Genomic DNA, 12,621 nt, shown 5'->3' with positions numbered 1-12,621 from the left:
ACCAAAGGGTCTTTGACAGAGTTTGAACCAACTTCCTCAAGGGGCTGTACAGATGGGGAAACTGAGGTCCAGTGTGGGATGACGAGGCCAAGGGGGCAGAACAAGCAGACACAGAGCAGAGGCTTGAGCCCAAGGTTCCGCCAGGATGCCTTGTTCCTCCTCAAGCTCACCCAGCCTTTTCCTCCTGAGACCCTCACCAGGCCTGTGAGTCAGCAGGGCCACCTGGGGCCTCTCAGCATCCTCCTCGCTCCCTGAAGAGCTGCTGCTGCTGCTCTCGATGTCATTTGAGGTCCCAGAGGCCTTGGCTTTGGGGCGTCCCATGGCAGAAGCTGTGGCCACCTGGATCGCAGGAGCCTTGGGCTTTCTGAGCTGGTTGGTCCCTTTGGCTTTCACAGGGGCACTCTGGGGACATGCCATAGGGACTGTTCCCAGGGCACTGTCAACCTAATTTGGTGAAAGGAGAAAGTGGAAGGAAAAATTAGGGAAAATAAGATCTGAAGCTCACTGAACACTGCGGTTAAGGGCCAGGTACCAACTGGCTGCTTCGCACACAGGCCTCGTTTACTCCTCCCAGAGCTGCCTCCGACGGCAGCCAAGGCCTGGGGACTCAAGCGCTCGTGTGTGCTGAGCCCACGGGGCAGGCCAGTGCTGACGCTGGAACTTGGGCCCCTGCCCGGGCCTCCCTTCTGCCCTTTGATCACTATTCCCCCAGGGTAGGGCCTGGAACCCCGGTGTTCCCCAGCTCACCCCACTTGAAGATGAGTTTCTGGCAGCAGGAGATTGGGCCTCACTGGCTTTCTGGGCAAGGACCTTCAGGGCGGCCTGGGTCAGCGGGAGGTTAGCCAGGTTCCTTTTTGTCACCTATGGACAACCAAAGGCGGCCCTGAGACTCCTGAGTTCTCAGGTGTCATGTTGGCCACACCTGGTCAGATCTCGTCTTGTTGGGGTGGGAAGGGTCCTGTATCTGTAAGGAGCCATGGATCTGGAGTAGGGACTGATGGGGGGCTACTGAAGGGGCCATGCCACCATCTGGGCAGGAAATGGTGCCAGGCTTTGGGTTATGAGCTGATCACATCATTCTCAGGGGGTCCAAAACCACTCCCAGCGCCCACCACTCAATCGGAGCCTTCACTGGGGACAAGTCTCTAGCCTGGTGACTGCGGCAGCCTCCTCAGCAGCCTCCCACACCTACCAGCAACTAGGGAGGGAGAACTGGGCGTGACTCCTCCACATAAGCCTCCTGGCCCCCAACTGCCCTCCAGCGGCCATGCAGCTTTCCCCCATACTTCTTTCTTCAGCTCTCTGACCCCCACGCACTTCCCCAGAGGATCCCTGCACCTGGTTCCCCCGCCTGGAGTGCTCCCCAGCTTCCTGGCCTGGCTGCTTCTCCTGCTTCCATGTCACCTCCTCAGGGAGGCCTTCCCTGCCCATCCATTCTAATGCAGCTTGCCCATCATTCTCCAGTTAACCCTCCTTCCTCAAATCACCCACCAGTTAGTCAGTATTTTATTTTTTGGTTTCCTTCTTTAGTGGCCACCACTGACCCTCACTTGGGAACTCCACAGGGGCAGGGCCCACGGCCTCCCAGTCTTGTTCCTGCTATAGTCCCAGTGCCTGGCATGGACAGAGGCTCAGCACCACCTGCTGGCCGAATGGATGCAGTGCCCACAGTGCAGACACTGCCCAGCTGGGATGAGCCCCTCTGAGCTGGGGCTGCCCAGCTCCTTCCTGCTCCAGCCTCCTCCAACTCTCTCTTGTCCTCTCCAACAGACAGGGTGAGAAACAGGGAAACAAAGTGGCACGGCCCAAAGAGCAACAGACTGGGAACCGTTAACTCTCCTGCCCAGTTTTAGGCACTGAAATGTACTGAAAATGGTGAAGGCTGGGAAGTGAGGTCACTACTATGAACAGAATAAAGGGCCAATTTTATTCTCGGCATCTCCAGACTGGGAGGAGAAAAAGAAAAACAAATCAAAAGCCCAACCATGCTGGAAAGGCTGCAGCAGTGGCTCTGCCTGGTGCCATACGCCCAGATTACTGCTCCTGACCACTCAAAGGTAACCCGGGAACTCGAAGCAGGTGCAGCCAGAGGGACCCTGAGGGTGAGGAACAACTACCTCTGGAGGTGGGGGGTCAGGAGAGCAACTGCAGCCCCACCAGCGGCACGTGTGGGTACATGAGGGGAAGAGGAAAGGGAGCCTCCCCACCCTGCTGGCCTGCACAGCCCCCCTTGCCCACCACATACCTGAGTGGCGGGTGCCTGTTTCTTGCCTTCTGTCACTCGACTGGGCACCTCACTGCTGCTGGCCCCAGCGCTGGCTCTGAGGGTGGTCCTTGGGTGGGCCGTGAGCACAGGCGCCACATGGGTCCTAACGGCTGAAATGGAGCGGGATGGGGTGCACATCAGGACAAAGAAGCCCATGGCCTCCCAGCTGTGGTAATACTCAGTCTATCAGCCCTTCCCCGGACCCAGTGCGGTGCTCAGGGCTGACACAGTAGAAGTCTGTGTAATGTCCTCCCAAAGACTTCCAAGCAGGAGCTGTCACAGCTCCATGTCGCAAGGCCCAGGGAGGTCACATGGCTGCTGGGGCAGTGACCCTGGCTTCCTCCTTATCCTGTCCCCTCACTTCAGTTCTCCATGATGCTCCCCCTCAGCTGGCCCGGCTAACTGAGACTCTCTATGTAGCTAAAACAGCCTCTTGTGAGAATCCACATGGTCACCCACAAAGGCTCCGTTATATGATGCTCACTGTAGCACTATGTATAAAAGCCAAAGAACGGCCCAAACAAAACCCTCGGCTTTTTCCAGCATGGCACTGGCTGAAAAACTATGGCATGCCCACCAGAGGACACCTGGCAGCCAGCAGGAGTCATGTCGGAAATATGTAACATCACTGTATTAGCAAGTAAAGATTACCGAGCACATGCACAGCACACTCTCACTGAAAACACACAGGCATAGCTTAGGGTCTTGTAAAGTTACCGGGTGTATAATGTTAACAGTAACTATTCCGGTGGGATTACAGGTAACATTTTTTCTTTTGCGCTAGTCTGTATTTCTAAATTAGCCTACCAAAATTAGATATTAATATCCTCATTTAAAAATGTCATGAAAGTGATAGTAATTCACCATTTTCTTGCTATCACTGGTAGAATCAGATCTGCAGATATCAAAGAAATCCCAGATGTGGTCCTGTCTCCCAGTGATAGGTGGAATCTTTCCCTGCAATGTCTAGAGTATAGGGATTATTTAATCCCCTTTACATGTCTCCAGCAATGGGAGGTTCACTACCACATCACAGCCCTCTCCACGTTCAGGTGGTCAGTCGTTACAAAGCTCATCCTTTGACTAGGTAGACACCTGGTCCCTGCCACAGGTAGCCTCTGGTCTGAGTTCTACCTGTTGGAGCCAGTACAGAGAAGCTCTGGCAAATACTCATCCTGAGCCAGCCCCTCATTAGAGGAACCAATGCAGTGCCTACAGGCCTTGTCCTAAGCCCCTCCTGACCAACAACTTGCTCAGTGACCCTGCCAGCAACCTCTCCTTCTGGGCAGCCTCCCCAGCCAAGCCCGGCAGTTGCAGCAGGGGTTCAGCCCCCTATGGCAGGTCCACACTCAGCCCCACGCTCACCGGGAGTCAAGCACTGTGTGGCGGGGATCACATCTTCATCCTCGCTCTCTGAGGAGGAGCTCCTGGCTGTGCTCTCCGAGGCCCGGGCCTTCCTTGGGGCGCCTGCAGCCTGGCCAGCTGGACTACGATTAGGGTCGACAAAAATCAGAGGGGTTTTAATCACCTTGAAAAACAAAAACAAAAAACATCCCCCCTAGTGATTAAAGGCTGGGCCAGGGGGAGGGAAAGAGGGGCGGGGAAGGGATTTATGAACAAGGGGTCCTGAAAGCTCGGGGCAGCAGGACAGAGGCCATCCTGGCTGCCTAGGGCACCCGCAGCTCACTCCCAGCCCGTGGACCTGCTAAGAACCCACACAGCACCTCACAGCTTCCAGGAGCCCATCTACCCCTCACCACAAACCCCTAAGGCTGCCAGATGGGAAAACCACAAGTCCAGAGAGGGGAAGCGAGCTGCCCAAAGTCACACAGCTCACTTCCACCTGGGGAGTTGTTGAGTCAAGCTGTCCCCACCCCAGATTCTGACAGAGCCTACTGAGATGTGGCCTAGGACACAAACCCCAGCTATGCTGACCCTGCGGCTTCAACAAATAAACCGCCCGAGGAAAAACCAACAGGTAACTCGAAGAGGCCCCAGACCAGTGTGGTCCCTGATTTGGACACACAGTACTTAAAAAAAAAAAAAAAGCGTTCATGAGAGAATGGGGGAAATGGGGACATAAAATAGGGAGGTCAACTTTTTAGGTGTGATATTGTATTATTGTTGTGTTTAAAAAAAAAGACCAACTGAGTGGAGGGTTTGGATGAAATGGGCCTGGTCCTGAGTTCATAACTGCTGAAGCTGGGGAGGGTACATGGGGGTTCTTTGTTGGTCTGTCTGTGGGTGCGCTTTACATTTTCTGGTAAGACATTCATTCAAAGGGGGAGAAAAGCAGCAGCTGCCCCCTGGTCTTCTGGGGACCAGTCTGGGAACCGCAGCTCCGGAACCACACGCCAGGGGTGGGGAGCCTGCTTTCCATTCTCCAGAGGTCAGGTCTCCACCCTCTCTGACCAGTGGGGAGATGAAGGGCAGCAGGAGGGAGCTGCGAGGTCACGGTCTGGGCCCCAGGTCTCTTCCAGGACACTACCCTGCCCACCTGCCAGAGCCTGACCCCACACCTCACCCCCAGGGTGCTGAGGGAGAGGAAAAGTGAAAAGTAAAGCTCAAAGGTGCCACCCCAGGGGAAAGTTCTGCTGGGCTCGGACCGTTCCTACCCCTGCCAAGCAGCCTCCCCCGCGGCTGCTCGGATCTGCCGCTCCCAGAGCCTTCCTGCCCACGTGATGAAACAGAGGAGGATGCAAAGTGGGAGAAGGCTTACAGTTGAGGGAGGGGGAATCTATATATATTCAAGAAGACAGAGGAACAGATTGTCGGGGATGAAGAGAGGTAACAAACCCACTGAGGCAAACAATAGCGTCTGGGATGTTAAAAGCAGCTCAGAAGCAAAAGCCGACTCCTCCTCATTCCACTTGCCCACACCACCTGCCTGGCCTCTGGGCTCTGGGGGACGGAAGGGGTGCAGGGCCACAAGGAGACCATGACTAAGACCCGCTTCTGATCCCACCTCTGCCATGTGCTCCAGTCCCTGAGCTTTGTGCCTCAGTTTTCTACCTGTTAGTAACGTCAGCCTGTGCTCACTCACCAGAGGGGCTCGGATGTTTTAGAAACGGCAAAGCACAGTGCCGATGGGGTATGAGAGTCCTCCTGCAGGGGTGGTTAGAAAAGGCTCATGGGAAGAGGAAGCAGCCTGGGCCCTGGGCAGTGGGGACCCAGAGGGAATGCAGGCACTCCCTTCCTAATGCAGCACCAGACCTGGGGGTAGCGCTCACCACCTGGTGTTGAAGCTGAGCTCATCACACCATACCCTCATTCTAGTCTGGGGCAGAGTAGGGTAAGGAGCTGAGTAGCCCAGGCTGCTGACCCTGGGCAAGGGACATAGTCATGAGGGCATCCAAGGGCAGCACTTCTCCGAGAGCCTCTCAGAACTGTTGGGGGGCTGGTTAGCAGGTCCTGGGCCAGCCCCACCCAGGGCACTGAGAAATCCCACTCACTGGGAATGTGGCCTGGAGTCTCCATGGTTCACATGCCCCCAGGGAGTCTTGTCCCAGGGGGGCAAGAGGACTGAGGCTCAGAGAGGGCAGGTGGCTTCAGCCAGGGTGAACTGGAAACTGGTGCCAGAGCCAGGACTGGAAGTTAGCTCTTCAGGTACCAGACAGGAGCTCCTTGTAGGACCAACCACGCTAAGCCTCTGAGTTAATACCCTAATTTGGTTTCTTTCAGGTCGTCTTTTTTTTTTAAGATTATGTTATTTATTTTTAGAGAGAAGGGAAAGGAGGGAGAAAGAGACGGATGTTTGAGAGAAACATTGATTGGTTACTTCTGGCACACCCCCAACCAGGGACCTGGTTCATAACCCAGGCATGTGCCTTAAACACTCCACCCACTGAGCCACTCAGGCCAGAGCTTTTCTCTGTGTGCAATCTGAAACTTGGAGGGCAGGGCCAAGGTCTTTAATTTGGTAGATGTGCCAAGCTCCAACACAGACCTAGGCCTGGAGTCAATGCCAGCACAATGGGCTGAGCCACAGACCACCCCCTTAAGTCTCTCTCAAAGCAAGAGGGTGGGGCCCATCCTCTACAGGTGGGGAGACTGAGGCACAGTGAGGGGGCTTGGGCATGAAGCCACAATCTCCTATCTACCTCCTGGCTGGGGGCTCTGCCTACCACCCTGGCCTCGATCCCTTTCCCCCACGTATAGGCTAATAATAACAGAATGAAACTTGTCTATACAGAAGTGCTTGATAAAAGCATAATAACGGTAATAATCATAATTAGTGAGCTGGGGATTACAGAGCTAAAAATCCCCCAGTTTGGAGGAGGAAGCAGCTTCCCCAGGCTGTGCCTTTTTCCCTGAATCCTCCCCGGGGGATGCATCAACACTGACTTTTTTTCCTTGTTTTTAAATAGGGACTCCAGAATCTTCAGGACTTAGGTACCAATTAACTGTTTCAGTTTAGGCATGATGTTCGTTTTAATTGTGTTAGTCCGTCCCCGCAGGGAAGGGGAAGTGACCCCCCCCCCGAGCTGTTTAGATTCTAGAGAAGGAGGCAGCCTCCTACAGGCTCCACAGAGCAGAGGGCAGCACCCCAGCTCAGCTCTCCTTACTCCCTGGAGAGGGGTGTGGCGAGGCAGGGCAGGGAGGGGCAGAGGACGGGTGGCCTGGGCTCCAGCACCATGTCTGTCCACTTGTTGTTAGCCATGTCACGCTGGGGCAGTTCACCTGCCTTCTCTGAGCCCCATTCCTTCCTCCTGAAAATGGGACTAATGGAAGGGGCTAGCCTCCTCATAGGCTTGTTGTGGGGACTAAACAGAATAATGCAAGTCTGTGGCTCAGCAGAGCCTGGCACCCAGAAGTGGCCGATAATGTTACTTGTGGTTCAGTGGTCATTTTTGCAACCTGCTATTGAGAAGAGAAAGGCAGGGAGCAGCCCATCACTGGGTTTGCGAGCAGCATCTAACCTTATTGATGGATGTATTAGCATGTGGTATGACCTGTAAGGGGAGATAGAGAGAGACCCTGCTGGTCTGGGAGTTGCAGAGCTCCAGCATCTCTGAGGTGCTTGGCAGAAGCTTCCAGGAGCTTGGGGCCAGAGGAGGACAAAGGGCAGTGCTCTCTGCCTGAAGGCCTGGGGTTCACACGGGAGCTTGGGCGCCCACCTAGCAGACGTGAGCCTCTGAGTTAGAGAGACAAGTGGACTTGGTCCCGCCCTCAGGGCACAATCTGGAGAGGATGATCAGAGCAGCAGAGCATGTGAAGATGGGCCACAGGCGCCCAAGCAGCTTTCGGGCCAGGCCCACGGGATTCTGATGAGCCCTGCAGAGAGGACTCTTGGTCCCAAACAGGAAGCAGGGATACACAGGGAGCCTAAGGACCAGTGTTTGCCCCTTCTTCAGCTTGCAAATTTCGGGAATCACCTTTACTCAGAGGGCCTTGATTCCTGAGAGCAAATGGGCAACCCATGTGCCCTCCTGCAGGCACAGGCTCCTGCTTTCTGGCAGTGTGCTACGGACATGCACCAGGGCGCAGGCGCAGGAGTGGGGACGCCACCCTGCCAGGTTACAGCCGAGCCTCCTGGGCCTCAGCGCGGTTAGGCGTGCCCAGGTTCCCGGGCTGGCAGTGGGAGAGCTGGTTCTGAGCTCACACTGTCGTGCTCTGAAGTCTGGACGGTCAATGGCACTCTGCTGCCCACCTCATGGGGTTATTGTGATGATAAATGTGTCAAAATAGAGGGGAGAGCTCTGGAGACTGTGAAGTGCTGTTTAAATGGGAACGATCTGCCCTTGACCCCCACAGGCCTCTCAGCCAGCTCTGTGCCCACAGCGTCCTCAGAGAGAAGGGTCGGCCTACCTGGCTCGCCGGCAGCTCCTCATCACTGCTCTCTGAGGAACCCCCAGAGTTCTTCTCTGCGGGTGCTGGGGCTAGCGCTTTGCTTTCAGCAGTTTTGGAGTTACTCTCCCTCTGAGGGGACAAGAACACAGCGGGGGAAGGGCGTTAACTGAGAGGAGCACAAGCAAGGGACCAGGAAAGCACGGCCAGCGAGCAGGGACCCAGGGTAGGCCGCGTGGTCCCTTCCTACATGCACATGGCTGGGGTAGGGGGAGGACACAGGGCAGATGAGCGGACACAAGGGCTGCTGGCCCAGGATGGTCCACACCCACTGGAAACACAGGCCTTCGCTGTGCTCCCCTCCTGCCAGAGCTGACTTGGAACTTGAAAGGGATGTATGAAGAAGACAAAACCCGAGGACTAAGGGCTGCCGGCTCGGCATCTGGATGAGAGGTGACAGCAGGCTGGGGGAAGGCTGCAGGGTGAGCCAGTGGCCCCAGAACAGTTCACACCTGGCTGTAACAGTCTCAGTGAAAAGCAGGAGCTGGAGCTGGCTAAGTGTGCCAATGGCTGCCACCCTCTCCTGCCAGGCCCAGCACATGGGGGGCAGGCTGGGCAGAATCTGCAGTTAGGGGCCAGAGGAGGAGCCAGAGGAGCGCAGTGAGGAGCAGGTGCTGGGGACCAGCTCAGGGGAGCCCAGGGCAGAGGCGGACAGCAGTCATGTGCTTCCCAAAGGCCACAAAGGCCCCACCATTCACTACTCAGCTCAGCCAGCAGCGAAGCCTAGTCATCCAATTTCTCAAGAGAAGCTGGAAGAGCCTGGTTTGTACGTGTTATTTCACAATTTTAAAATGGGTCAACTAAAACGCACACTGCAACCACCACGCTGGTGTCTTCCTTGCTAACAGAACCCCAGCTCTGTTCTGGTGGTTCCCACCCTAGGCTTTGGGGAGGGTGGCCCCTTCTCCCAGCCAGCCCTGGGAATCACAGGCCCTTCATCGGTGATCAATCTGTGAGTGGCTTTGGGAGGGAGGAGGGTGAAAGGAGTTCATGCCTTCAATCTGGACAAGGTGAGGTGAAGTCAGCTGGGGGATTTCCTAGCTCTTTAGGACATGCCCCAGCCCTGCTGTGACAGTGAGGCTGGCGAAGCAGAGCTGGAAGAAACCCGGGTCACCAGCAATGCTGACGCGAAGGAGCCACCTATACAGCAGCCTTACCCTGGGACTTGGTACACCATGCGATAGCCATCCCCTATACCTATGCTCTCCTGAATTAGATTTTCTTTTACAGATCAGGACATCCTGACAGAAACATCAACTCATTTAATACCTAAAAAGGAAAAAAAAAAAAGGAAGCCGCACAAACCAAAATATATCCTCATTGTCTTAGTCTGGCAACTAGTCCTCCATAAATGTTACTGGTAACAGGCAACTAGAAGTGCCTGCTGTCTGACAGCTGGCATTTGCTGACCCCAACTGACTTCATGCCCTACCCCACACCCAGCACACACTTTGCACCCCTCTCCCGCCCACCTGGAGTGCCTGTCCTCACTCTTGTATCTGGTGAGCTCCAGGTCTCCCTTCCAGCTCCACTCTATTCTCTCCTCTGGCCTCTCAGACACCTAACCTCCCAGCTCCATCAGACAGACACTACCAGAACATTCTCCAAAAATCCAGTCACCTCATCTTGCCCTACAGACTAGAAGCTCCTTGAGGGCAGGGCCAACATCTTTGATCCTTTTATCTCTATCAGCAGGACAGGCGGCTCATAGCTGGCCAGATGCACTGCCATAGAGGTCAGCGCTAGGAGCATCTCACAGCTTCTTGGTGCTTGTTCTGCTCATAAAGAAAACAAATCTAACGGGGTGAGCTTGGACTGGCACAGGGACTCCCAGCTTTCCTTAAAGAGATGGAAGATCCAGCCAAACAGAGGGTACATTCCTATAAGGTCACAAGTGGCTGGAGCTGACAGGGACTGTCTCTTGGATGGGGCAAGGGCTCTCTCGTTTGCCCTGGTTGCCACCACTCCCTCCTGTCTCTTCTGACACCATGGCTCAAGGTCAGTTGCCATCCATCACCTCTACCAGGCCGTGTCAACCATTTCCATCATATGTCTTAAGCCCTATAAGTCCTGGAGTTTGTTACCATGACTTCGGCAGGACATCGCCACCCCGATAAAAGCCAGGTCTTCTTCCCTTTCCCCAAATGCCAGGCTTCACACTAAGCTAGACAAGCTCTTGCTGGGGAGAAGCACACGCTAAAGGGAGGCCCCAGGCCCAGGAAAGGGATGTGGCTTCCTCCAGCTCCCAGGGCCTTGTGGTACCTGCACCACCATCCAAGCCTCCCCATGACTCTGACTGTGACATCTTTGGACCCTTGGCCTCATGTGCCTCGGCAGGAATTTCTGGCCTAGCCTTCCACGGGCCAGGTGCGTCCACTCAAATGGTGCAGGCCTTGGTAGATATGGGGGCACCTGGGACACCTTTCATCGGGAGGTCTTGGTTTAGGGAAGTTTCACAGCAGGTTTCACCGAAGCAGATGTGGAAGACATCCTGGAGTCAGAGCCTTACTCTGGTCTTCCTCCTCCACCTGGCCCTGAACCCAAGTTCTGGCCAAGGTGATGGTGGCTCACCACCGTGGCCACTTCCTCATCAGGTCTCACCTGAGCTGGGGTCACAGCTGCTGGCGCCACCCCATCGCTGTCTGATTCCTCCTCGTTGCTGCTCTCTGAATCCTGCTCCTGCTTCCTAGTCTGTGCGGCTGTGGGTGCTGTCTTCCCAGGGGGTATCGGGTCAGCCCCTTTCCTGGGGGACCCTTTGGTGGGGGTTGAGGCAGTCCTGACCTGGGTGGTCTTCCCAGAGGGTTTTGCCTGGGGTGACAGGAACAGAATCAGAAAACGGAACCCTGAGGGCTACAGGAGATGGATGGAGCATGTGGGGACTTCTGACTCAGAAGGGGAGCACAGGGCTGCTCCCTGCCCTCCCGGGCCTCACCTGAGTGGGTGCCGCCCCCTCATTGTCTGACTCTTCCTCACTGCTCTCTGAGTCATCTTCGCCTGGCCCTGGGGCCTGCGCTGCTATAGCCGCTGCCTTCCTCACGGCTGCCGCAGATGCCTGGCCTCTCACTGAGACAGCACTGCTCTGGGGGGTTCTCGCTGGCAGGTTCACCTGAATTTCAAGAAGATGACAGTATTGGGGAAAGAAGTGGACAGCAGAGTCCTTTTTGGTCAAACCCCACCCACAGTGGGATGGTGGTGAGGCTGAGCCTGCCTGTGCAGGGCCCTTGTCCAGGCTGGGGCCACTGCTTGGTCCTTTTCTCTGCTCCACCCCCAGCACCTTCTGTGGCTTCTGGTCCCACTTGCCTTGGCTGGGGACCCCTGTTTGGCTTGAGCAGCTGCAGTGACCACTTTCCCGGGAGCTGACGCTGCCCCTCTAGCTGAAGCCGCTCTGGTGGCTTTGGTCTGAGGGGTTTTCACTGAGGCCTTCACCTGGGAGGAAAAGGGGATTACAGAAGGGAGAGGGTGAGATGCAGAACAGTCAGTCAAGAACTCTGACTCTGGAGTTAGGTGCCTGAGTCTGCATTGTAGTGCCTCCATTTAATAGCTATGTGAACTTGAGCAAACCATTTGATGCCACTGGGTATCAGTTTCCTCCTCTGTAAAATAGGGATAATAAGGCCCACCCACTGGGTCACCATGAGGATTAAGTGAGACTCTCAGTGTTTCACAGCTCCTGGTATGTAGTAAGCACTAAGACTCATTGCTTAGTGTCAATCACAAGACCACACAGAGCAAAGGTTTTCTAGGCTCCCTTCAGCTAGGTGGCCACAAGACTAAGTTCTAGCTAATGGAAGATAAGTCAAGCACATGTTCAACTTTCTTAGGAAGCACGTGTCCTCTTCCTGCTGGCTTGGGCTGGGATGCTGAGGTAGTAGCTGGAGCTTCAGCAGCCAACTTAGTCTATGAGGCGGGAGCCAAGTACTGGGGATGGCAGAACGAGATACAAAAACCACTGCTGTGTGAGTTTTTCTTCGCTTAACCGAATGTTAATTGCATCTAAGGAATCCCCCAAATGCCTGCAGGGTCCCCAGCAAACATGGACCCTGAGAGGAGAGCGCTAAGAGCGAGACCCTTGGGGGGAGTGTGAGAGCAAGGCCTGCTAGTGTGGAGAATGAGCAACGTGGCAGCACCTCACGGCCCCACCTCCATCACAGACGGCACCTGATCGGGGCCGGAAGCAATTCTCCACACCCCAGATGCCTTCACCACATGAGAACAAGTGAAAGGAAGGGACAGAACTTAAACAAAGAGAATGACTCAAGGCCAAGGCACTCATCAGTATTGCACTCAAGTCATCCACGGGGGATAATGTCTTTTATGTAGATAAAACGAAGACTAACCTGAACTAACAGGTCTTGATGAATTCAAAAGGACTGAAATCATACAAGACATGTCCTTCAGCTACAACAGGATTAAACTGGAAATCAATGACAGAAAGAACCCTGCACAATCCCAGAAATTAGGAAATTAACCTACTTCTAAATCCACAGGTTAAAGAATAAAAATTAAAA

General features: G+C 54.9%; 1 protein-coding gene across 1 annotated transcript in view; it reads right to left on the bottom strand.

The window, feature by feature from the left end:
* Positions 1-12,621, bottom strand: part of TCOF1 (treacle ribosome biogenesis factor 1) — a 33,876-nt gene that overhangs the window by 5,764 nt on the left and 15,491 nt on the right. The window contains exons 14-21 of the mRNA XM_090288409.1: positions 11,414-11,539; positions 11,046-11,219; positions 10,715-10,921; positions 8,075-8,185; positions 3,632-3,794; positions 2,246-2,376; positions 748-861; positions 198-444 (exon numbers count right to left, since the gene is read on the bottom strand). Of these exons, the coding sequence (XP_090144535.1) occupies positions 198-444; positions 748-861; positions 2,246-2,376; positions 3,632-3,794; positions 8,075-8,185; positions 10,715-10,921; positions 11,046-11,219; positions 11,414-11,539 (1,273 nt within the window). The remainder of the gene's footprint in view (positions 1-197; positions 445-747; positions 862-2,245; positions 2,377-3,631; positions 3,795-8,074; positions 8,186-10,714; positions 10,922-11,045; positions 11,220-11,413; positions 11,540-12,621) is intronic.

Source organism: Furipterus horrens, unplaced genomic scaffold, assembly GCF_987537825.1.
Source record: "Furipterus horrens unplaced genomic scaffold, mFurHor1.1.pri manual_scaffold_10, whole genome shotgun sequence".
Classification (NCBI taxonomy): Eukaryota; Metazoa; Chordata; class Mammalia; order Chiroptera; family Furipteridae; genus Furipterus; species Furipterus horrens.
Note: the sequence above shows the minus strand (reverse complement) of the source record. Positions and strands in the feature narration are given on the sequence as shown.